Raw genomic sequence first — 25,058 nt, 5'->3', positions numbered from 1 at the left:
ACTATATTATAAGGCCACTGTAATCAAAACAGTATAGCACTGGCATAAGAACAGGCACATAGACCAATGGAACAGAACAGAGAGCCCAGAAATAAATGCATGTCAATACAATCATTTAGTATTTGACGAAAAGGACAGGAACATGAAGTGGAGTGAAAATAACCTCTTAAACAAATGGTATTAGGAGAGCTGACCAGTCACATGCAAAAATAAAAAATTAGACTCGGTCACCAACTTACACCATGCACAAAAATAAACTCAAGATGGATAAAAGACTTACATATAAGTCACTATACCATAAAAGACCTAGAGGAGAACATAGGCAGGAAAATCTCAGATATTTCATGCAGCAATATTTTCTGGTACGATACCTTGGACAAGGATTTGATTTCCAAAATATATAAACTCACAATACTTCACACCAGGAAGACAAACAATCCAATTAAAAATGGACAAAGAACCTGAACGGACACTTCTCCAGGGGAAGCCCAGAAACATATGAAAGAATGCTCAGCATCACTAGCTATCCAAGAGACACAAATTAAAACCACAATGAGCTACCACTTCACACTCGTCAGAATGGCCATCATTAACAAATCAACAAACAGTAAGTGCTGGTGAGGATGTAGAGAGAAGGGAACCCTAGTGCACTATTGCTGGGAATGTAAACTGGTTCAACCACTATAGAAAACAGTATGGAATTTTCTCAGAAAACTCAAAATGAAACTGCCTCTTGACCTGGCAATTCCACTGCTGGGATTAGACCCTGAGAATCCTGAAACACCAATTCAAAAGAACCTATACACTCCAATATTCATAGCAGCACAATTTACAATTGCCAAGTGCTGGAAGCAAACTGAATGTCCATCAGTAAATGAGTTGGTCAAAAAACTATGGTACATTTACACAATGGAATTCTATGCAGCAGAAAGAAAGAAGGAGCTCCTACCCTTCACCACAGCACGGATGGAACTAGAGAGCATTACAGTAAGTGAAGTAAGCTAGGCAGTGAAAGAAAAATACCATATGATCTCACTTATAAGTGGAACCTGATCAACAAAACAAACAAGCAAAATATAACCAGAGACACTGAAATAAGGAACAAACTGACAGTAACCAGGGATGGGGGGGGGGGGCAAGTGATAACAGGGAAAGGAGGAGGAGGGTCGTCAAAGAACACGTATAAAGGACCCACGGACAAAGCCAATGGAGGAAGGATGGAGGGTGGGAGGTGGGGGTGGTGGGGGAAAGTGGGGGTGAGAAAATGGAGATACCTGTACTTGGACAACAATTAAAAATGCAAAAAAAAGAAAAAGAAGAAAAAGAAAGAAGGATATTGCCACTGTCTCCCAGTCTCTGTGGGAGGGTAGGAGTTCAACTTCAAAAAAAGAAAAAAAACTGTTACAAACACCTCTGACCAATGGCTCTTAGGAGTTTTTAACCTTTTAAATATAGTCTGTGTCTTATAAAAACAATAAGCAGAAAGGAGCATCTCTGACATTTGGCCAAGCATTTTCCTAAAACATACATCCATTTTCGAATGGCAGAAACCAGTTAACTCAGAATTTTAATGGTTCTGCCAGGCCCTTCTCTCCCTTGCCTCCCTCTCAGATTCTGAGTGTTTGGCCTCTGTCCCAGTATTCACAGAAGCAGTTCTCCCAGAGCTAAAAGGTTTAATCCTCCTAAGTGGGCATAAACCACAGAGCTCTTTATTTTCCCTGGGGAGCAGAAGGAGATCTCAGACCTTCAGCTGAATTCTCTAAACACACTAAATGTCTATTGACAGAAGAACGGAGACATAAAATATGGCATATTTATGTACTTGTTACATAGTTGTGAAAATGACTGGAGTTACAAGTATAGATCTAAGTAAATCTCAGAATCACTGTATTTGGGGGAAGAAAAGGCATGTTGCAAAAGTAGCCCACAGTGTTGACAACATGTAAGTATAGAAGCATGCAAAACAGTATTCTTGTATAATGAACTATTCATTTAGAATAAAATAGGAAGACACTATTGAAGTGACAGGTGCCAAAAAAAAGCGAGGCTAGTTGTCTCAGAGATAGGAGAGGATGATCTGGGAAAAGCCTCCCACATATTTCATGTGACGTGTACCTGAATTTTAATTAGGTGATTTGATTTTCTGCTCCTCCCTACACGTTTGGAACAACTCATGATAAAGGGAAAATGAAACAGAATTTAGATTTCTCTTTTCCAGAGGTGAGAATAAGAGTGCAGAAGAGATGTCGGTGCTGTTATGCTCCTTCTTTATATTGTACCCTGCTTCACCCATTGTTATTTAAACCGTAACTAGCCAGAATGGGCCAGGTTACCTCTCACCAACAAACCCCAAAATGTTCATGGCATGACTAAAGTTCGATTTCACTCTTGCACAGCAGCTGGCTTCCTTGTGGTGGCCTCATTAGCAACATGAATTTAGGAAATTACCATGACGAACAAAGAGAGTGGAAATAATCACTGAAGGGACCTCCAGTGCTTCCACGCGTGGCCATCCCACACTTCAGCAGGACCGGTCTTAGCCAGCATTACCCTCCCCCAAAACGCAGACCCTGAGTCAAGTGCATGCCTGTAAGTCATTGTTTTTGTAAAGTAATCCTAGCAACAGTAGGAGACTGGGAAGCATACCCCAGGGAGGGAAGGAAAAGCAATTCTGGGTTTTGTAAGCAAGCTGGTTGTCTCTGTAATGTTCAGTCATGCTGGGAAGCCAGAGTGGAGCCATATAAAATATATCTCAGAACTGCCCCTCTGAGAGATTAGGGGAAAAAGTGTTTATCCAGCAGCCTCCATTCTCACAGCCAAGAATTGCCCCGAGGTAATAACTCTCACAAAACAGAAGGTATATTATGTATTTTGAATTGAAGTTTGTTTCTTGGCTAGATACTTTAGTTATGTTTTTGCATTTAAATGGTTATTATTAAACTCAGTGTGTTATTGTATTAATCGAGGGTAAGTAGTAAAGCTTACATGTCCATGTGTACCTATCCCTGAAGCCCATGCTCTTCTCATCGTTCTAAGAGATGGCTCACTCCACCAGGAGCAAGTCCTGTACCTTATCTACCAATGGTCACGCTCTGGGCTGAGCTGGTCAGTGGGAAACACTCTGCTCTTTGACGTGTATCCTAGCATCAAAGAATGTCCTGTAACTGGTACTCTCTGAGCCCCAGCTTCCTTATTTGTAAATTTATAATGCTCTGCCTACTGGTACACAAATTTTTATCAAGAGCAAATGAGTATAGGAAAGTGAATATAAACTGCAAAGCAATACTGAAGTATATGATATTGTAGAAGGTATCAGTATTCATCTCCATCTACTCGTATTGCCAAAGAAATTTTTTTTCTAAGAGCTATGAATTTACACTGAATTTTCTTTGTGGGAATGCAACAGAGACCCAGACATATGAAGTAAAAGATACAACAAAGATACATATAAATAGATAAAGAAATACCCCGTGTTTGTATTGCACTATATTCTTTTATATTTAACTGGACTCATTTTTTCAGAGTGTAACCTCAGATAGAATTCACATGGCAGTAACTCAAATAAAGCAGAAAAGGAAGAAATATGTAAAGTTGTCCATTATCATTGATTATTGTGCATTAACCTATTTAAAATCTCCACATTTGAAGTGAAAATCAGAAGTGAACTGTCTAATAAATAACCATAGATTCTAACTTTTAAAGAAACTAGGTTAGAAAATAGAACCAGAGACTTGGAAATAAGGAAAAATTGACAGTAACCAGAGGAGAGATAGGGGGGGGGGGGAGAGGAAAGGAACAGGACTAGCCCAGGAACACGGGCAACAGGGACAGGGACTGGCTGTAGGAGTCGGGGGGACAGGACAGGGGTGAGCAATGGGCAAAAAGGTGGAACTATAACTGAACAATAAATAAAAAAACAAGAAACTAGGTTAGAACTAGAATGAGAATGAAAATTTCTGTTACCGGAAAACACCTCTGGTTCTTGTTATCCCCAACCAAATTGGAGTATAGGTGTGGCCTAACACCAAGTTTGTTAGGTCTCTTTCTATCAAAGTCACATTTTCTAGGATTCGTAATGGTTTCACTGGACTGGGCAGCAACTGGTTGGCAATCCAATCAAAATGACCCCTGAATAGTGGTAATTAAACTTTGAGATATCAAAGAATTTCCTGAAGAATGAGGAAAAATGTGAAAATAACTTGTTACATAGTAATTTAAAAAATTGAAAATTAAACCATATCAAACTGTCGACAGGTTTTCATACTGCTTGTCCAGTGTATAATGAAAAAGTGACTAAATATGACAAAACCCCAAAATATCACCCATAATTCAGGTAAAAATAAGTCAATAAAAGCTGACTGTGAGACAGCCCAAACACAGCATGGAGTAGAACAAAGACTACCAAGGAGCTTTTATTAATATGGGGAAAGATTTAAAGAGTATGTTTGAAGAATTCAAAGCAAACATGTTCTTAATGAACACACAGAATCTCAGCTGAAAAATGAAACCATGAAAAATCAAAATTTCAAAACTGCAATTCAAGTAGACATTCTGAAACTGGAAAATGCTGAATTCATTGAATGACATTGGAGACTCCAGAGTAATGAACTTCAGATGAAAGAACAGCAGCTATCTGAACTGAATGACAGAGAGGACAGAGGTTACAGAAACAGAATGGAACCTCAGAGGCATGCAGGATCACCTCAAACAGCTGAAGACACCGTGGGCGGCGTGCATAATTCCAGTCCCACAGAGAGAAGAGGGAGAATGGTGCAGAAAGGCCCTTCAAAACAACAGCTGAACATTTTACCAATCTGGTGAAAAACACTGATTGATAGGTTCAAGTTCTGTGAACCCTTATCAAGGCAGATATAAAAAGCACAACACCATACCCAGAGGATAACTCCTGAAAACCAAAGGTAAAGAGATAATCTCGGAGTAAAATCAGAGAAAAAAGACACACCACATACAGAATACCAATATGACATTGTAAGAGTTTCTAAGCAGCCTTGGCAGGAAGAGAAAAACACGATAGGAAACAAACTATGATGTGGACACCGGCCCGCAGCGTCCGCATCTTTATGGATGAGACATTCACACGGACTACCGAATCCAGTGGAGGAAAAGGGACGGCATGGCTTTTCTCTCAAGGGGAGCAAAAGCCTTAGCCCTTGCCGTGACTCGGCCTTTATTGCACATTACACAATGTGCAATGCACAATGGTCCTTTCTCAGCACATCACACAATGGTCCTCATTTACTACACACAGGTTCGCTTTAGGTGGTTACCTTTTACAAAAAACAAAGGAGCCAATCCTGCTAATCACATCACAGAAGAGGGATATTTGCAAAATAAAAGGGGGAAGTGGTTGGACTGATTACACTGGTCCTAGGAAGGTTTAGCATGGATTACAGTAAATTGCTTTGCAGTAAATGTTTGCTGCAATTCAGTAAGGGAGTTTTTAGCACAAAGTAAGATTCAAAGCAGCCTAGGTAACAATGTGGGCCTGATTCCCCACGGGAGAGCCTATCCGTGGGCGTAGGTCCTGTGCATCTCCGAGTGGGAGCTGGGCCATGCCACTCAGAATGGTCTCCTACAAACCTAAAGACTGGCTGTCTTTCATGATTTTGCCTAGACTTTCCCTCCGTTAGGAAAGAACTGAGGTTTCTTTTGAAGCCAACGACAAGATAGACAAAGAAGAGGGAGACCACTTCATATCATTTTTTATGGGCAAAACAATTCCTGTAAAATTCCAGGGCGTAAATATTTCAGAATTCTTCACAAATCCATTTCTATAATGAACTTCTGAATTGCTGCAACTATGGCTGTAAGGGAGTGTCAGATTTGACTTGGTCTTTTGCACCTGTTCTTCCCCTCATCTGACCCACCAGAGCAGTCCTTACAACAAAGACTTTTCACTTAGACCAGTTATGATTTTATCTTTCCAGTGTCAGAATAAATGGAAGCAATCAACATTTGAAAGATTAAGGAGAGTTACATAAATAAGGCTGCAGCATGTATTTATTTAGCTACCGACTAGCATGGGAGTGCCATTTTCAGTTAGAAAAAGATCAATGCAGCCAAGAGAAGGCATTTGGCAGCCAGCATAGAGATTTCTCAAGAGGACACCTAAAAGAGATGTTGCAATTCTTGCTACATGTAGTTTACCATTAAACAAAAGTGGTAGATATTGTTGCAACAACAGAGATAAAGTTATAATTTTTTTTAAAAAATTGAAGAGACAGGCTTGACTTAAACTCTTTAGCAAAATCACAGGAAACAGCTGCATGTTTGAATGAATTAATCAGGTGATGACTGAAATTTCAACTGTTAAATAAAAACCTACAAAAGCACATATGTTATATTATCTTAGATGAAAACTGTAATAAGTTAACAGTTATTCTAGTTCTGGGTTTCTCAGAGAATTAAACTCTGACATTTGTTTAGAGTTCTTTGTTTCCAAATACTTCATAGTAGAACTAAAATATTTGTTAATTAACTTGCAAAGTAAACTATAAGTTTAGCAAAAGGTAAAGTCTGGAAGACTTGTAATGGCCAGAAGTCGATCTTTGAACAGCCAAGCTCTCTTCCCATTATTTCCTCCAGCACGATCTCCTTTCCCAGATGGGGTTCCTATGACCTCACTTGGTTTTACTTTGCTTAGTTACCCTTTCCCAACTAGATGAACTCTGTTTTCTGAACCTCACACCAGGTGTTTCAGATAGATGGAGGATCTGACTAAAAATGTAACTGCCTGTGTAGTTAATCCTTGGTTACTAAATTGATAATTGATAATAGAATTCTAGATCATTCATCTGTGAAGTGTCTAAAACTCATTAGTTTCAATGATCTTCTCCGATACAAGTTTGGCGAGCCAGTGCAGAAAGTGCTAGTAACTGGAATAAGACTAATGGATGACATTGATGCATGTTACCATGTGTTTGATGTTATGGTAAATCTGCACACGTTTATCCTAACAAAACTCACAACAATCTTGTGACAAAGGTACTAAGAGTTATCACCACTTTGCATGAGACAGAAGTGAGACTTAGAGAGAAAATAATTTCTCCCAAAGTCACATAACCAATAAGCTAAATAAGGATTTGATTCTAGAGCCTGTTTACCCAACCCCTACCAAATCCTGTTTCCTAAAAGAGAGGACCCCTCAAGGATCAGGAGCTGAGCCGATTCCAATGAATGACTGAAATTTACCTGTGCCTCTCTGGGCACGTCACAGAATCTGTCTGGGGCTTTGTTCTCTCTCCTGGAAAATGGAGATACTGCATTCCACTTTCTACAAGGCCACTGTGAGGGCTCAGGTTACAGTACCCCAAAATAAGTGAGTTGTACATTATTAATAGAAAGAACTTAAATGAGCTGTAGAAGTCCAAAATTCATCAACATTTGTAATTTGGGGCGAGTCATTCAATCTCTCTAGTTATTACTTGCCTGCTTCAAGAGTTGAAATAAAAATGTATCAGTAGCTTCAGAAAGTGTAGTAGAGCACACAAAATACTGACTCATCATCTTCAATAAATTTTGTAGTATTAACTTATGGATTTGGACAATTGTGATCAGTTAGCTTCATATTCTTTTTTCCTCCTTATTACTTAAAACACCTAGTTTGCAATATTTTAAGGCAATCCACATTTGTAGTAGTTTTAAACAGAGAGGGAGGAAGGAAGGAGGGACAGAGAGGGACAGGAAGAGAGAGAGAAATGACCTCCAAGGTCCCACTTACACGTGGTAAGGGCAGGGAATGTCCAAACAGACACACCGCCCGAAAAAGAGTGGGGAGGAATGTGCCCACTAATACGTTAAACAAATTTTTGTAAAAAGCAGCAGTGGTAAATAAGCTATGTGTACACTGATTCCTTTGCAGTTTGACAAAGTTAATGATTAAAATCTTCTCGATTGGTCCCATTTTTTCCCAGGGTGTCTATTTACCTTGATTGATATTATTTTATCTCTGTGGGCCAAGGATGACTGCCCTCGCTTCTGTCTAGAGATTAATGATTGATTAGCTCAGCATCTGGATTCTCAGCAAAAGGGACGTGGTTGCTTTGGCTGCCATCGTCCTGGCCAACCTGCAGGACACAGGGTGCGGCAGAACACAGGGGTGCGGCAGGACTTGCTGGCAGGAAAATGAAGAGGGTCCTGGTTCTCCTGCTTGCTGTGACAATTGTGCATGCTCTCGAGAGAGGTAAGGCCCCCAGGGGTGGGACCATTCACACTGTCTAATTTTCTGCCACTGCTTGAAAAAAATTATACAAAAAGTGAAAATCAGAATAATTGGCAACTATGTCGGGGAGAGAAGAAAGAGTCAAAGAGGGATTACTCTGAGGTGAAATGTGGCATAGAGCTTTCAAAGGAATTGTCAAGAAATCAAGGAAATCTTATGAAAGAAAGAAAATTTATAGAATTTGTCAATCATCCTTCCATGCTTTTTTTCATAACCAAGTCCTGGGAAGAATGTTTTGAAATTAGGGCTTTTTTAATTGTTAGAAGATAATGCAAATGGAGGCTGCAACCCATCACTGAGCATTTTTTTCAGATTCCTAATACGTGTTGCCGCCGAGAGCATAACATGCTGTCTCCGTGATCCGTGAGGGTAGCTGAGATTTGAGTCCCTTACAGGAACCTCTACATGTTGTATTTGAAAATGCAGTTTCCAAAGTATCCTGCCTAAAAGAATTTAATAGCTATGAATTCAATTATGAAAAGATATCTGAGCTATACATTTTTATTAAGATTATTCTTTAAATAGTGACTTCATCTTTTAGCAACATTTAAAATTCTTTTTAAATGCTACCAGCTGAAATTATGTGCAGAATGCAACTTTATGGAAAGTTCTCAAGTTGAAATTTTATAATCAGTTTCAATTTTCTTTTCTGGATGATGCTTTAATGCTTCCAAGGAAAACTACACCCATCCTGCTTTGCAAAATTAATTTTCACTTAGTGCCATCAGTCTTACCCAAGTCATATATTAATATTCATGTGAATACGGTGTTTGGCCTGTGGGATGTGTGTAGCCCAGGAATTATGGGCAATAAATGTGACATGAATAATGTTGTTCCTAATTTATCCTTTGTACATTCCCTTATCCTTGATCTTACTTTTGTCATTCAAATTATTTAAAATTTTGTCTCATTCACTGATAGATTCTTAAGTAAGCTACAGGTCTTTATGTAAGACTACAAAGTCTGAGTTACACTGGGGTATAAATAAGTAAATTGGGTCCCTTATGGGACCTATGAATAGGCCAAGACCTAAGAAACCCTGGAAGCTTAATCTTTTGCCCAAGGGTTTCCCTGGAGTAGATCTAAACCTGAAAATTCCTACTGAATCAGGTTTCAGTCAGGATGTTCACAATAGCAGAAGGTCCAGTAATGGCTAGGTCCTGGAATTATGTGTGGACATTAGAATGTGGGACCTGAGTTACCATTTTGGACTGCTGACTCACTAAGTGTAAGTGCCTTCACCACAATGAGTCACAGTGTCCTTTGAAGATAACAGAGGACCCTGTGACCTTTCTTTCAACATCCTTCAGCATTCTGTCTCTGGTGAAATAAACACTAAAAACCATAAGGTAGCTAGCTTGGAGGTCTAAAGTTCACAATGAACTTCAAGTTATCCAGGTGCCATAGGTCTGATAATATTGCTTGAACATATGAAATACATTTGTAAAAAATAAGTGTTCAGTATTTGGGATAGTGGTCCTAATCCATCAGTGCTTTATTCTGTAACAGCTGAGTAGGACCAAAATACCAAGTCAGTGATATGCCTAGAGGCTAGATGTGTGCCCTCTTGGCTGGAAATGACAAAGTATATGGATTACAGGAGTTGAGAGAACCTTGGGTGGTGGGGGGTTGGTTAGAGCTGCCCTTCTCTCTGCCTGTTGCCGTTCTAGTCAGCCAACCGACCACCCACAGCGTTTGTCTGAATCATCTCTTCTAAAGTGTGTTTCACTCAAGTCTCATCCAGGAAAGAAGTTTCTATGGCCAAACACATTTAAGAAATAAGCCATACATTACTACTTCTTGGTTGTTCATAATCAATGCCTCTGTTTTCCTAAAGGTTCTGAGAAATCCTGCCTGCAGAAACCATGCTTAACCCAGAGTTTCCCAGAAATAGTGGTTCTCCCCAAAGTTGCCTATACCCTATGGGAATATTCTTTGGGCAACCTCTGTCTAAAACAGACATTGCTGTAGCTCAGTGTGAATAACAGCTCCAGTCAGGCCGGTCCTTTCCTATCAAACAGCATTGGGGGTACAGTTCACAAACCACTCAATACACCTGGGGAGAGAAGACTTACCAATATGCCAAATCTGGATGGTATTATAAGAAAACACCCACTTCTCCCCTTGAAAGACAAAAAAAGACAATGGGGTCTATCCCTTAAAAGACAAAAAGGACAGTGTATGTTAATTGTCACCACATGGCTTCTTTCCCCAGGACTGAGATGAATCTACCACTAGCCTGTGATGTATCTCCCCCCACCACCAAAAAAAGCAACAACGGCCCCTGATACAGCTACAAAATTAGCAAGAAAATAATGCTGACAGGAAATAAATCATTGCAGTGTATAAGAGCTGTTGGCAAGAACAGGGTGTTTACTATAAACATTTTCATTTTTGCTTAAAGCACTTGGTTCTTAACATACATATTTTAACTAAACATGATACCACACAGTAAGAAATTCTCCTTTGGGTCCCTGGGTAAGCTATATTTTTCCTTCTTCCATGTGCCCATCAACACAGCCCTGGACAGTGTGTGTTGCCCCAATCTTCAAGCTACCACTGAATCACCCCATTCTCTTTTCTATAAGTTGCCTGTCCCTTCATCAGTAACCACTTGAAACATAAAGTACTTAGTTTGATTCAGGAGTATAGCTGTGCAGAATGCCAGAGTGAAGTAATTTAGAATAAATAGATATCCTCTCAATTTTCCCAAATACCTTTATAAACTTTCTGAAAAACCTACACAATGGTTATTGAGGAGGTGACACAGAAGGTGAGAACTACATGACAAAAGGAAGTTAGCCATGCACATATCTAAATGTGAGTTTCAAGTGCAGGAACTCAGGTTGAAAAGTCCTGAGCTAGGAACAAGCATGTCCTAATCCAGGTCTCAAAGAATCCAGAGTAAGAGCATAAAAGAGGTTTAGCCAAGACGGGAAAGGACAAAGAGCTGAAGCCAGAAAAGTAGTTAATTTCACCATCAAAGGCAATGTTAACCTCCCTGGAAACCAGTAGCATAGCCGCACTTCACCGCTGTGAGGTACAGTGCCAGGTATGCACTCGCCATTGTGTGTGTGGAATAGGGATAAGTGTGCACACAATTTAAAAGGCCACAGAATTGATATCTATAGGAAGAAGGTGAAGAAATTCCTAAAAAGAATTGATTACCCTCTCCCCCATTATCTGCAGTCACCTAACTTCTTTATTTTGCCCACTGCTGCCCCCCCCTTCTCTCTCCAATTCCCTCCACCACCCCCCGTTCACCCTGCTCCAGCCACCCTGGCCTCCACACTATCGCACGCTGTGTGCTCTGCCCTTCGGAGGTTTGAACCTCCTGCCTTAGACCACTGGTCCCCAGATATCTACATGGCTCCCTCCCGATCCACATACCTCCTTCAGGGGTCTGCTCCAAGTTCATGTATTGAGACGACTTCCTTGACTGATCTATCTCAAACAGCACCTACAACTCCATGTTTTCCTCTATCCCCTTACCACGCTTTATTTTTCTTTTTTAGAACTTGTTCTCTTACTTTATCACCAATTGTTCATTTGTTTATCGTAACAAATTAAAATTTACAATTTCAGCTGAACCAGAATTTTATGCTAATCAGTTGGGTTTACAAAGACAATGTTATCATTGTGTTGCTGCCTTTATTTGAGATACCTCAAATAAAATCTTTCACTCAAGATTAAGTATAAGAGAAACAATCAGTCACTAACACAACAAACACAGGGCCAACTGAGTGAAATTCATGCTGCCTGCTATGAACCATCCATAACTGGTTTAAACATCGGTTCATTGCTATCCCATAAACTGGCTCTGTCCCCTAATCTCCCTTTTTTTCCTGACACCATCATATCTGAATCATTTATGTTTAATCCTGTGGAGACTTCTTGAATTTTTAAATTAATTTTTATTTTCCACATCCCATCATTTCCCCATTCTATAAATTTCAGCCTTGGAAAGGATACCAGCCATGTACAAAGCGTCCTGCTGTGGAAACCTCCTTGGTATCCTTTCTCTCTCTCCCCTTTACCTCCTGCATATCCCTGGATCTCCAGGCCTGCAAACACCACTCTCGAACCTGTTTCCGCTCACATTTCCATACACTGTCCTCATCCGGGCCCTTCTTCCCCTTACCTGGCTATTGTAATGGCCTCCAAACCTAGTCCCCACCTCCCATTCCTTGCCCAACCAATTTATATTATTAAAATACAATAAAAAACTTGACATGATGTGATAAATTGAGCTCATAAATGAATTGACTACATTTTTCAAACTCAGGATTACTATTGTGAAATTAATGAAATGATAGGGTTCCACATGTACAGCTGGCTGGTGGGATTCCAGGGATCAGGCTGATACAAATCCACTGTCGAAGTCAGGTGATGGTTGGTGTGACCTCTGGCCTAACTACTGATAAGTGTGTGGTAGGCAGAATGAGGGCCCTGTAAAAGTGCCCACCCACACCTTAATGCCCGGAAACTGTGAATAGGTTAAGTTACATTGCACACGTGCTTAAGGTTACAGATGGAATGAAGGTTGTTCATAAACTGACCTTAAAGTAGAAAAATAATCAGGATTATCTGGGTGGGGCCAATGTAATCACAAGAGTCCTGCAAGTGAAAGAGGAAACCAAAAGAGGATCAGGTAGAGAAAAATGTGAGTAACTGTGAAAAAAGGCACAGAGAAATGCAAAGTCGTTGGCTTAGAAGATGGAAGAAAGGAGCCTGGAGCCAGGATGTTGGGCCACTTCTAGAAGCTGGAAAAGCCAAGAAGAATAATTCTCCATTAGAGCCTTCAGGCTGACACACTGATTTTAGCCAATTGAGACCTATGTCTGACTATCCAATAGAACCATAAGTTACTAAAATCTGTGTTGTTTAGGCTGCTTACTTGTGGCTGATGTTACAGGGGCAACAGAAATGTAATACAGTATGTTTCCGGGTCCTGTGACTGGTGGGGGTACTTCCTGAGGAAAAGGAACATGGAGTCAAGGCAACTCACAGTTGATAGACTATCATTTTATTGGCCAGATCCAGGGAAAGTTGGCCAGGAGATGATCAGGGTACATATTCACTATTTTCCCCACTTCCTGGAAGTTTTCTATTTTTATTTTCTCTCCCAAATTCCTCTGAACTGAAATGATTTAGCCCACCACCAGAGAGGAGGACTGAAGGAAATCACATATCCATATCCTGAGCATATATAAAATCTGCTACTATATTATCACTGGATTTTACTATAAGAGGTGCTAGTATTTATTATTTACCACGTTAGGCAGAAGTATACTAAGCATTTTATACAGACTAACACATTTCATAGAACAGAGTTATGAAGGTACCACTTATCTTAAATCCAAGATGACTCTTACTTGATACAGCTATGGGTTGATCATTTCCCTATATGAATAAATTTCAACAGATAACCCATTACATTAAAATAAGTGAAACTTCAACTACCAAGTCTTTCTGAGTTTAAGTCCCATACTCCGTTTTCTTTATTGGACTACTCATTACTCTCTAGACATGACTTGGGATTTTCCAACCTTGGGTATATCTTCGCATCGTCCTTCCAACTTAAAATTCCTCTCATAATTTATTTACCACTGATGATGTTAAAATCCCACCATCATCCATGGTGCACTTCAGGTAATAATTCCTTTGATGAAAGCCCTCTTGCATTCTAAAATTTAATAGTGCCTTGTTTCAGTCTCCTATGACAATGACAGGTCTTGGTGTTTTATACTTATCTCTACTCTCAAGCTTCCTTTCCTTCAGTGTCAATGACTTTAGCGTTTTCTTTTGCATGGTAGCTTGTTTCTGTTGTATGGTCAACAGATGTGTTTCATGCTATTGTACAACTACAGTCTCGAACCAACTCAATTTAGCTCATAATAACTGGCCAGTATTTGTCATTTACTGTAGAGGAGGCAGGCACTGTTCTAAGCATTTCACATATAGTAACCAATTTAGTCCCCACAACAATCCTATGAGGTACGACGGTCTGTGTTGCAAATAAGATCAAGGAGGAACAGATAACCACCTTGCCCTCGGTCTCACTATCAGCGGGGATTCAAATCCAGGCGGCCAGGATCCAAGAGCTCATTCCTAAATCTTGATAAATAATAGCCTCCTGAGGTTGTGTTTCCTTTGGCCTTCATAGTCTGGGCCAGCAAAGTGTCTCTGAGGTTTAACTTCATCTGTCAACATTTTAAAACCTAAAGATTTCACACAAAAATCCAGAGTTTTAGCTTCTCCAGAGAAGATGTAGCTTGAGTCAAACCTTTACGTGACAATGAGGGACTAGAGCTGCATGACAACTGCCCCTTCTGATGAGGACCATGGGACAATGCTGGGCATTGTCCCTCCCACACTTGGGGCAAATGTTCAGGCACACAGTTCCTAGATCCCGAGGGCACTTGAGTTTTCCATCCTTGGTGTTCTGGATAGTATCCAGTAATGAGTCTTCAATTTCTCATGGAATTGGGTAATTAGAAAATTTTATTTTGTTAAGGAAAAAGAAAAATTTGTTAGTACTTCAGCACAATTAAAAACTATAGAATTGTTTGGGCCTTGGAAAAAGTTTATACTAATAATTTTATTAATAGAAAAAAAATGATCACTAACATTCCAAAAGGAAGTTTCCTTTGACAAAATATGGCCATTTGTGGTAACCTGTTGGCCTTAAAAATGTAGTAAATGGCTCAAGAGATCTTCTCGACAAAAACCATGTATGATAATGGAGACAGATAGTAATAAATAGATATACATACATATATATATATATATATATAAAATACAGACTTGCTATTGAATTAGCTGTATAAATAGAAATCATACAATTTTGATAACCACTGAGATGTATACATTGATAGAAAATTATCTGTGTCCAGTGCTGTCTAAATTATTTTAATCGAGAGACAGAGCACATAACTAGTCAATGGAGCAGAATCTTTATTATTTCCTGTTTGTATCAGTTCAAATAAGTACAATATGGAAACATGACTGTCATTTCTTATTAAACAATACTTTGTTCAGATTTCATAATAAATGCTTAATGAATTGGTTTGTGAAAACTCATGTGTGTCCAGAATTGTGCCAGGTACAAAGGACCTAAAGAAATGATCTTTGCACTAAAGAAATCATTACAGAAAATAACACAATTCGGCTTAAAAGAACTGATTTGTACTAGCCTTCTTGCTAAGCTCTATGAGCAAAGGCCTAGTGAGTATTAATCAGTATATGTCCCTGTCTGTACAAAGACCAAAGCACTGGCCTGAGACTTTCAGCCAACCTGCTCACCTTCCTACTTGCAAAGTTTGACAATCTTTGCAAGCTTTTTATAAACATGGGAATATGGGGAGGAAAAATGAACATTTCTTCCAGGAGTGGTAATTATAAATTAAGACTTCAGAAGGGCAGGAAAAACAAAAAATTCTTCAATACCATAAACAGAATAATACTAAATTCTAATGGAGTAATTCTCAAACTCATAAATAACATATGCTCAAAACATTAATGTTGTTTATTTGGATGGTAATACAATTTTCCACAGAAACAAATTATACACAGAGATGAAGTTCTTAAACTGACACAAAAAATGTGTAGTAAATATTGAAAGTAAATTATAATTACTACAAGTCTCACAGGATTTTTTTGATTGAGACAATATATAAAATATCCGGAAGAGTACCTGCCTAATTGTAGGCACTCAGATGTGGACCATTTATCATATTGTTTACTTTTGTATTACTTTGAAAACTAAGCCCTGCGATGCACCCTAAGTTTCCAAGTCAGATGCAGGGGACATTGCCCTTGTCCATCCCAAAGGCGGAGAGGGAAACCCGCTCCCTTCTTTTCACTGCTGCCAAAGCATTTGCAGATGGCAGAACGCCCCACCTGTGAAGGGAATGGGAGGTGGAATGAGATACATGGGGAAAGACTGCCTCCTTTGGGACTTTGGGGAATGTATCATCAATATAGGCTACTATCCATGATGAATCAAAGACATTAGTTTTTGGTTATTTTTTTCCTTTCTTTTAGTTTTGAGTGATTATCAGGCCACTATTGCAACTGTAGTTTCTGAGCAACTGACCTGTTTACCCTATATTTTTGACTATTTTTAAATTGTCAAGATCTGGAAAAAAAATCATTTGTTCCACTGATGGCCTACTAAGAGGTACACTTAATATCTTCTAGATTAATGTATAGATGCCATGTAGATCCCTAGATTTAGTATTAGAAGAATTGAATTTCTTCTCATATTCAAACTCAGAAAATTGCACACTTGTCTGAAAACATCAATATCAATACAAAAACCAGATTAATGTTTCATATAATGATTAAAAACATCAACGGAGATGAACCAAAAGAAAAAGCCTGAAAATGGAATAAAAGTTGATTTGATTGCTACTTCTTCATCAACAATGTTTTCAGTGATACCTTTATAATTGGTACCTTTACCCCCAATAACAAGGTCAGCTTCTTAAACCAGCCCAACAATATTCAATTTCTCAAATAACATCATTATTCTGAAATCACCAATATCTAGTCTGACTGTTTGGATAGCACTGCAAACCAGATTCTTAAAGATCTTTTAAAAAGCAAAAACAAATATACTGATTTTTTTCTGGCACAAAGGAACTTGTCAGTAGAGAATAGAAATAAAAATGCCAAAGAAATAAAATAGCAAAAATATTGAATGCCCAACTGAGCTCTGAAACCCTATGATTCCTCAGAACACACCTGGAAAACTTAAGACAATTTCTAGCTTTCTATCTAAGGATGTACTCATTTTGATGTTATTCAGGGTCCATCAATCGCTCCTGGTATACAAACAATTTTTCTAGGGGACCAAGTTCGTATTATAGAAAGATAACAATAGTTAAAGCATTAAAAGTACCTTTTTAAAGTAAAGTTCATACCAAGAGAGTATCTTATTGTCTATCTCCAGTAGACTGAAAATTCCATGAGGGCAGAAATGGGTCTATTTTGCTCTCCATTCGAATACTCAGTACCAAACCCAATGCCCAGCACAGAGTAAGTCTTTTAGACACCTCTGTTCTAAAAGACATTCATGCTGTGAATGAATGTTGTCAGCTGTGTCAAAAGAGGTAAGTTACATGGAGCACTAAAGATTTGTGAGTAAATCAAATTTCTTCTCAAAAATCCAGAGTTAGATATGATCTACCAGAATGTTTCACAGTACAGATACAAATGAGACATGCAATTGCAAAAAGCAAAAATTCTGCTAATGGAATTTGTAAACATTTAGTGCTCAGAGGTCACTGTGTGAAAAAAATTCCACTAGTGTCACTGAGATCATGCCAATATTTACAGGGGCCATGTCAAAGTCCAGTGCACCCTCTTTGTCACCCCATGGCACATTAAAGAACAGCATATGTCATTTCAATTCATTCAAGATAGAATTTAATTATATGAATCAAAGAAGGCTCAACAGGAGTAAAAAAATGTATTAAGCAGTACTGCATGGAATGAGGAATCAGTTTGTAGTAATCACACTGTAATTGAACCTTGGTATTTGTTTTGCTTTTTTTTTTTGAAGATAAGAAAATGATTACCATATTGCCTAGCCTTGTATGTTTGCTATGTTCTCTCTGGGTAAATGAATAAATAAAAAATGTTAAGATCAGAAATATATTTTGAGTAGACCACCTGAAAGATACACAGTACAAGAGCTGTGGGTTTGTTTTGTAAGAGTATTATATTTTAATATTTTAAAAAATATTTTTAATTTATATTTTAATTCTGAATTAAAATTAAATTGTGAATTAAATTCTTTTATATTTTAATTCTGAATTTTCTCAGCACCTCCCTCTGGGCTTCCTCCTTGCTTCTGTCCTGCCTAAGGCTTCAGAACAATTTTACGTCTTATATTGTCAATCTAGTTTTTCATTTTTCTCTAATAAATTTGCATTCTAGCTAAAGCACTACATAACCTGTGGATTCTAATGTACTTCCATGCAAACACAAGTGGTTGATTTAATTAAAGCTACTTAACAAGGGGTGATCTTTGGTGGCCATTCACGCCACGTTCACATGTGCTCGCACATTCCTGTGCTGTACTGAATGAAGGCTACTTTTTTGCTGAAGTGAGAAATTTAAGCCTGAAAGGCTAGAAACTAATTATTTCTCAAAATATTCATCAGGGTGCCCCCATTTGAATATAGGCTCTCATTTGAATGTTATTGAGAAGTCACGATAGAAAGTATTACCAAAAATCATCTCTGCAGTTTTACAGGGAGATTTTATCAAACAGAGTTAGCTTCTATGCATTAAAAAGAGAAAGACAAAGATAACCAAAGACACTGCAATAGAGAACAGGCTGACAGTGACCAGAGGGGAAAGGGGAAGGAATTTCAGGGGAAAATGGGAAGGGTTTACAGGAACAAGTATAAAAGACACATGGACAAAAACTAGGGGGGATGGAAATTGGAGGGAGTGGGGAGGGCTAGGGGGTGGGCTGAGATGGGAGTAAAAGACAAAAAACTGTACTTGAACAAAAATTAAATAAAATAAATAAAAACAGAAAGACATTCTTATTAGAGCTATTTTTTGTAAACATAGTAAGCTTTGGGGTGGTGGAGCTTCCATATAATTTCTTACTATTTCTAGAAGGGATTATTTTGTAATCCCTTGGAAGTGATCTTGAAGATTAAGGGGAAAAAATCTCATACTAAAATCAGGAATCTTTCATATATATGGTTATTGAAGCTCCATATGAATATTTTCAGTGACAAAACAAATTCACTTCTCCAAGAAGCTGTGCATAGTTTCAGTTAGTATTTAGCCATGGCTACAGTAAAGTTCTCCCATCAAACCAAAATTTCCTGCCAGACATTTTTTCCTTGGGAGCCACATAAAATGATTCTGTAGATACCCCAAGGTTACAGCCCTTCATTCCAGGAAGACAGCTCTGCCTGAAACCCTTCCCCTCTCTACCCTAACCTCCAGTCCCTCGGAATACTATTAATGATTAATGAAAATGTCCTGCCCTATGTCGACTTTTTGAAACTGACCATATCCAACCTTGCAAACTGGTCAATAAATTCCAGGAAGTGTACCAGATTCAACAGTTCTCAGATGTAACAGAGGTTTGCTGCAGTGGCTTTCTGTACGCCACCGACTACTAGGTTTATCAGTCCTACTGTGCTTGTCCTAGTTTCTGAGATAGTGGAGTTTTGAATGTATGGGCTCTTCTGTGTGATTCCGATGGCATTTGAGTCGGCCCCTTATTACAAAGTGCTGCCAAAGAACACCTTTGTCCTTAATGCTGACCCTCATCTCAGTGCTATGCTGGGAATCATCCTCCCGAAAGACACGAGGTGCGACAGCTTCTCATCACCAGCTTCTTTCATTCCAAACCACAAAACAAAACTTCCTCGTTTACGTAAAGACTCCCTCCCACAGAACCATAATTGTTTGGGAGGCAAGGACATTTTGGGTGTTAAAAGGCATCACAGTAATCGCCATCACCTGGAACAGATTTCCTAATGTTTAAAGCCACAAAGATAAGTTACTAAAAGTTAAAACCACTTGTCTCACAACAGATACAGAGCCATTTATGTACTTCTTACATTTTTTGAAAGGTAGAGCATCATAAAACGTTGGAAAATTTCCTAGAATTATTTGCATAAATGACCTATCAAGGAAGAAGAACACTGGCTACCTTCCATATGTCCACCCCGCTGTGTACGTAATAGAAGGTGTTGAACAAGTGAGTCTCAGGAACCATGGAAAATGCATCTCCTCCCAAACAGACTAGCTCCCCACAGTGTCTGAAATGGACTGAAGAGTAGGTTCTATGACGTTTTTTTATTCATTCTTAAAGGTCCTCTGGTCCTTTTGAACCTTGAAATAACCACCTCATACCAGCCATGATAATATCTGCTTGAGTTTAACAGTTGAAAATTCATATGTTCATGAAACTATCCCCCCAGTGAGGCCTGTGTCAGTCCTGTTGCCTGTGCTATGAAAGGAAGACATGGACACTTTCTTTTTCTGTGCCTGCTCTCCTTTTCTCCTTCTGCCCATTCTCTGGGCTGCTTTTGTGGTTCCTCAAATACAGGGAAGGCAGAAGATAGGAGAAGTAAGAAGCAGGAAAAATTGATCCAGTGGGTGCTTAGTGAGCTAATGTTGCTTCTTCCAGCTATGGGAGATGTTCAATGTTGACATTTTCTTTGTAGCTTCTTTGGAGATCTCTATCATCTCTGGGGATCTCTCACATCCAGCTGGCATCTTAAAGCTTTCCTTTGGATCTCTGGTTTTCAGCATGCCTGCCTCTGCACAGAGAGGTGCCCCACTGTTTGTGGCCCAGTGCCCTCTAGGTGGTCCTTTGTTGGGGGCAGGGAGTGGACATGGTGCATTTAGGACAACTCCAGGTCAGCCTGCTCTCCTACCTGATCTATGGTGGGTCCACAAGCTGCAGCGCGGTGTCCCACTCACAACCCTCTCCCTTGTTGCCCCAGGCAACCAAATCAGTCCCAGCCCCTTTACTCTCAGCCAGACACCTGTTCATTGCACCCCAAACTTTAAGGGTCATCCATCAAGATCTCTAAGTGTCTCCTTGAAGCCCCTTTTACTACACTTGAACCTTTTGCAAACAAAGTAGTTTGCCTAATTTTCATGTTTTTCCCCAGCTGAATTCCTAGCTTTCCCTTATAGAGTCTGGACATGGGCAGTAGAGCCCCTCTCACACTCTGAGGCCCTGCGTCAGTGGGGACAGTTCTTCGCTCTGGAATGTAGACTTATTCTCCATTTGTTTTGTATTCTTGTTTCTTTCAAGGCCTTACATGAAACCCAGATAAAAAAGGGAGGGACAAGATGTCCCGTTTTAGCATTACTATAAAGATAGGATCTAAAAGAATAATTGCCATATCAATAAGTTCTTACTCACTGGATGTTGGTGCAGATCATTAACTTCATTGCTTTCAATATTCACTTTTTCCCCATTTCCATTAAAATTCATAGCATGTCAGAAAATTCTGATTCATTTTTATAAAGGCACCCAAAGGTGTCTAGAAAGGCACCCAAAACTGGATTGCTTGTAGAAAATGCTATTTTCACCACAAATAGGTCATGGGAATGACCCCTTTGTATACATGCATTTAATGCAACATTCATGAAAAAACGAATAAATACAAAACTCTATTTTTTGGTTTCTAGGTCGGGATTATGAAAAGGATAAAGTCTGCAATGAACTCGCCAATCTGGGAAAAGATGACTTCACATCTTTGTAAGTATAAGGTAGTCACTCACCCTCTTGGTTACTTGACCTTGAATGAAATTGTATGTAAGGTAACTTCAATTCGCCAAAAAGGGCTGAACTGATTTCTGCTAAGATTAACAAGATAGAGCCCATTGTCAGTGTAGACAGACAAGACAAATAGAAGACAGCCAAAGGTACCAGCTGAACTACCGTTACTGTGGTCTAAGAACTTGTCACTGGTATGTTTGTCAATGAGTTGAAAGAGAATAAGCAAGCATGGTTTTCTGAGGTAAATTAAAGTGCAAATAGTACATGCCAGGACTGGCAAACAACAGCAACGAGGTACAGAACAGGTTCATCTGGGGGGGCTCCAGGGAAAAAAACCTGTGGCTGGTTTAATGGAACCCCGCAGGTCAACTTCTATTGCTTTACAAGAGCAATTTACTCAGGACAAAAATTAAAAGGTAATCTCATATTCTTTGTATTAGTCAAAATATCTACAATATTCTTTTAAAAAATCGGAACCATTTTATATGTCAATATGCGCAAATGCGGGAAAATTCTAATTAATACACTCACTTTATTTTTCCCCTCAGAGCAATGGTCCTGTACAGCAGAAAATTTCCCAGCGGAACCTTTGAACAGATCAGCGTTCTCGTGAAGGAAGTTGTGTCCCTGACGGAAGACTGCTGTGCCGAAGGGGCCGCCCCCGACTGCTACGACAGCAGGGTGTGTCCCCGTGGCCTGGCCCGTGCACGGGGGCCACTGACGGAAGCCGAGATAGGCCTTTAGGTCCCATCTTCGGGAGATCCTAGACGGCAATTCCACATACTCCGTCTTGGGTGATATATAAAGAATATTACCCTAAAATCCAGATTTTTTTCTAGCATAATGAGTCAACTTTGCCCATTAGTCCTACAGGTTCAAGTGAGAAAACTGGGCCATATACTGACTCGGAATAATTCTAACATATTCTGTTTATCTTAAAATTCTACAGATATCCTTATCATGCCAAACCCGGTATTGACTGACCTGAAACAATTCTGTGTTAGTCTCAGATTAGCTTGGTGTTCAGAAGTTGTCCTGTACACATAAACTGCCAGGCATTGGGTTTTCTCCCCTGAAGTATATATGCAGAAACTTAAATGCTGAAATGACAGGGCTCAAAATGTAGACAGTAGTTTAAAAAAGGTGAAACCACCCCTGACTCCAGCAGCTTACTGATGCCGTCCTCGGGCTGCGAATGTGCTGAGATGCGTCTGGACAAAGCCTCCGCAGACGGTGTCTCCCTGTTCCAGCCTGTAGCCGTTGGCCTGCAGCAATGGTGCTCCTAAGATCTTGTTAAACCATCATTTATACAAGGATTATTTTTACCATTAATTGTTTTATCTGGCCCTTATCTACTTTTTAAGAATTTTATAATTTTTCTCCAATCACTAAATCCATTTTAAAAACCTATCATTTCAACCGGACCTTCTGAACCACCCTAAAATAAACAAGCATCAAATGACCAACCGGGATTAGAGTAACAGAACATATTTTTATTTTCTCTATTTGCTAACCTATGTCTTCTTTTAAAAGATTTATTTTTTAGAGAGAGGGAAGGGAGGGGGAGAGAGAGGGAGAGAAACATCGATGTGCCAGAGGAACATCGATCAGTTGTCCCACACACACTCCTAACTGTGAGCAACACACCTGCCACCCAGAAATGTGCCCTGTGCCCTGATGGGGAACCGAACTGGCGACCTTTTGGTTTGCTGGACAATGCCCAACCCGCTGAGCCACACCAGTCATGGCTGCTCACCCATGTCTTGATTAGAGAGAAGCTGCAGTTTGTAGAGGCAGATCGGAACAGAACAGAGCTGGAATTGACTTTTGTGCTCACTTTCCTCTTTCTCCTGCTTCCTCAAAGCATTTTTTAAAATGTTTTCATGCTTTTTCTTTGTAAATTTCTTATTTGAAAGGAGGTAATAAAAACCAGTAAAGTGAATAGGAAAGAAATAGAATGAAAGAGGAGATTCACTGGAAGGAGACAGAAGAATAAAACCGAGAGAGTTCCTAAGAATTCCTAAATTCCGAGAGTCTGATGGAAGGTAGATGTGGGAGAGGATGAGAGATGTAAGCATGTAAATGAGAATTTCAAAGCACTTTTTCCCATGTAAATCCCAAAATAGTTTTTTCCATGATGACTACTTCTACATTTTTTAAACTTTTTCAAAAATTGTTGTTCAAGTATAGTTGTCTTCATTCTCCCCCGAGCCATTCCCACTACATTTTCATTCCAGATTCTTCCCAAAGTGAATATTTTGCTGCTATGATTGCTTTGGTGGTCCGTTAACTGTGGGTTTAGTCTGCCCCCCTGTATCAGTGTATCAGTGCTGAGGCAGTAGATGACATTGTACCAGAGGTTTGCAGTCCATGATTCACATGAGAATAAGCTTCAGGGAAGAAACAGATCCTAAGGCCTCATCTTCGACCCACTGTTTCAGAATTTCTGTGTTGTGCAGCCCAGGCATTTGTTGTTTTCATATATTCTATGAGAGATTTTAATGCAGATGTGGGCTCAAGAAGCACTGGTTAAGAGAATACAAACTAATACAGAAGACTAGAGCTGTTAACAGTTAAGAATCTGCTCAGGTCATAAAGGGAAGGGAGGAGAGCAGGGGAGGTCCGCATTCTCTTTGGTGTATTTGCAGCAGAAAGCAGTTGAGCGATCGTACTGGAGCTTTTTGAAATGACCTCCCTTGTCCTGATGTTAATATCCCTGTGCAGAAACAGTGGACTTGAGAATAAAGCTTTTAATGTCTGCAATCAAACACAGTCCATTTATTAACAAAGGTTCTATTGTTTTCTTACTCTGAGGAAATTCATTTAGTAACATCAGTAAGACCCTGTACTTGCCTATTACTATGATTATGCAACTCGTTACATTGACAAAGTATCTCATGGAGACTTGGGCATAGATAGTTTGTTATTAATGAGAATTTTAAAATTTAAGACTAGAGATGTTACACTGAATGGAGAACTGTAAGCCTGGAAACTTGTGTCTATGTTTGTATATGTGTATATACACAAATGAGTTTACTTGTTTTCCTTCTCTCTTTCTAGACGTCAGCACTGTCTGCTAAGTCCTGTGAAAGTGACTCGCCATTCCCCGTGCACTCAGGAACCGCCGAGTGCTGCACCCAGGAGGGCCTCGAGCGGAAGCTCTGCATGGCCGCCCTGAAGCACCAGCCACAAGAATTTCCTACCTACGTGGAACCGAGTAATGATGAAATCTGTGAGGCATTCCGGAAAGATCCCAAGGAATTTGCTGACCAGTAAGTTGCAAGAAGTAGAACTTTAAAGCATAAAATACCAGGAATGTATCTAATCTAACCACCTACTCTAGACAAACACCTCTTCTCCAGCAGCCTGGACAACTTCCAATAAAAAGAACTTGACTTCCATCCAAGAGAGACTATCACTGTCCTGTAGACTACTGTAAACGCCTTTCTCAGACAGAGAGAAAAGTCATCTTTCCCAACCCCCACCCAATTCGCCCTACCTGTATTTGAAGCAGAGTTACTTGGATCCTGTGTCCTC

At 39.5% G+C, this 25,058-nt stretch overlaps 1 protein-coding gene across 1 annotated transcript in view; it reads left to right on the top strand.

Annotated features, from left to right (window-relative positions):
• Positions 1–7,994: 7,994 nt before the first annotated feature.
• Positions 7,995–25,058, top strand: part of GC (GC vitamin D binding protein) — a 36,713-nt gene continuing 19,649 nt past the window's right edge. Inside the window, exons 1-4 of the mRNA XM_037148613.2 lie at positions 7,995–8,203; positions 21,431–21,500; positions 22,070–22,202; positions 24,582–24,793. Coding sequence (XP_037004508.1) covers positions 8,146–8,203; positions 21,431–21,500; positions 22,070–22,202; positions 24,582–24,793 — 473 coding nt within the window. The 5' untranslated portion in view covers positions 7,995–8,145. The remainder of the gene's footprint in view (positions 8,204–21,430; positions 21,501–22,069; positions 22,203–24,581; positions 24,794–25,058) is intronic.

The sequence above is a fragment of the Artibeus jamaicensis genome, unplaced genomic scaffold (assembly GCF_021234435.1).
Source record: "Artibeus jamaicensis isolate MK-2021 breed Jamaican fruit bat unplaced genomic scaffold, CSHL_Jam_final scaffold_1031, whole genome shotgun sequence".
Lineage (NCBI taxonomy): Eukaryota > Metazoa > Chordata > Mammalia > Chiroptera > Phyllostomidae > Artibeus > Artibeus jamaicensis.
The sequence above is the reverse complement of the archived record's forward strand: the minus strand, read 5'-3'. Positions and strand labels throughout refer to the sequence as shown.